This window comes from Sinocyclocheilus anshuiensis, unplaced genomic scaffold (assembly GCF_001515605.1).
Source record: "Sinocyclocheilus anshuiensis isolate Anshui unplaced genomic scaffold, SAMN03320099.WGS_v1.1 C32911805, whole genome shotgun sequence".
Lineage (NCBI taxonomy): Eukaryota > Metazoa > Chordata > Actinopteri > Cypriniformes > Cyprinidae > Sinocyclocheilus > Sinocyclocheilus anshuiensis.
The window spans coordinates 1-1,738 of NW_015620877.1; the positions used below are offsets into that span (position 1 = coordinate 1).

Below are 1,738 nucleotides of genomic sequence, written 5' to 3' on the forward strand. Positions count from 1 at the left end.
TGCGCAAGGACAAGAAGAAACAACAGGAGAAGCATCGGTCACTGGTGTTGATGGACTACTCCCCCCTTCCCATCGACAAGCATGAGCCTGAAATTGTAAGTTGTGTGACGCAGCAGCTGCAGTAAAATGATAGCTAGGCGTTAAATGCTGAGGTGATGATGCAACTCACCATGTGTTGGTCTGACACAGGGTCCCTGCAGAAGGAAGCTGGATGGAATCATTCAAAGTATGAAAGACACCTCCCGTGTCATGGCTCTTTCCCTCTACCTGCCTAACTGTGACAGGAAGGGCTTCTTCAAGCGAAAGCAGGTAAGACTCTTGTTACTTTTATTGTACAATATTAACATTGACTTCTAATATGACGATTTTTTTTTTTATCATTGATTAATACTGTCAGTCGATTTTAACCCATGGAAATCATTCCAAGCAGAACTGTTGCGCAACACACAATGGTTTTCCTTTGAATGAATCAGCATTTTTGAACACTGAATGATTCAGTAACTCACTCACTTTGAGTGAATTAATGTTTTTGAAAAATCGGTTCAATCAATGATTCGAATGACTCACTTAAAAAGACCATTGCTGTCGCCACCTATTGGTGTATTGATGTAATATGCAGATAGAGTCATTGAAAAATCCCACCACTAATACCTAGATTGTCAGCCTGTCTGGAACAAACACGGACTAGCGAATCTGCTCAGCCAATCAAATTCGAGGACCGGCACTAACTGTTTATGTATAAATATTTATAACCATGTGTTAATGCCAATTTTTGAATAGTCCAGAGAACTAAATACTTTACAATACAAAGGTACATGCCACGTTGTATCTCCGAACACGAATTCAAGTGCAACTCTTCCGTTTTAATGTAAAAGAATGCAAGGTAAAACATAAGTAAAACTGAAGCGTTTTGTAGCTAAACATTTAATATTCAGCAACTGTTTTATGACAACTGTTTTATGACAACTGTTTTAATATCCATTGATGCAAACTACTCAGCTTTTTTGTCCAATGGTGCTTTTTTCATTTTGAAAAAAAAAGTGTCTTTTACATGATTCATTTAATGCATAACTGTATGGAGCGAGGCAAGAAACATTAACGGAGCCGTTTTCTGCTTATTAGGCATATGATGATGAGTGAATGTGTGCATGTTTTAAAATTATAATATTATTTGCAAAAAGTTCAAATTGATTGCTTTGCAATAAATTCTAGGTCTTTTATTGTTGATCTTTTTTCTTTATTGCCTTAAATCCCATCAAATCCTTTAATTATTTGATTAAGACCATTACTACCCCCATTGTTCAATACGTTAATTTTTTTCTTTGTACTTTTAAAATTTTAGCTGTAATAATGCCTTATTTCTGTGCTTTAAAACAGTCTACTTAATTAGTTGACTTTGAAGATAAGTCATTTAGCACATCTCTAGTATTTACACCATTCAAAACTAAATCACTCCCATTCTAATCAACACCGTCATCTATAGGGTAATTGCTCATCTTTTTCAAACTACATCGAATATTTTATGAAAGCATACCATCTGGTCCAAGTAGAGGCATTCCCACTGAGTTGTGCTTGCAGTTTTATGACCCTTTGTCCCTTGTCCACCCTGCAGTGCAAGCCCTCCCGTGGCCGGAAACGAGGCATCTGCTGGTGCGTGGACAAATACGGCGTGCAGCTGCCCGGCACTGACTATAGCGGCGGTAACATCCAGTGCAAGGATTTGGAGAACAGCAACAAC

The 1,738-nt window shown here is 37.9% G+C and overlaps 1 protein-coding gene across 1 annotated transcript; it reads left to right on the forward strand.

The window, feature by feature from the left end:
* Positions 1-5: 5 nt before the first annotated feature.
* LOC107683092 (insulin-like growth factor-binding protein 5) lies at positions 6-1,735 on the forward strand (the record flags this gene model as incomplete). Its single annotated transcript, XM_016479178.1, has 3 exons — positions 6-95; positions 190-309; positions 1,613-1,735. Coding segments are annotated over 3 exons (333 nt in total), but the record flags the coding sequence as incomplete, so codon positions are not given.
* Between the last annotated feature and the right edge of the window lie 3 nt (positions 1,736-1,738).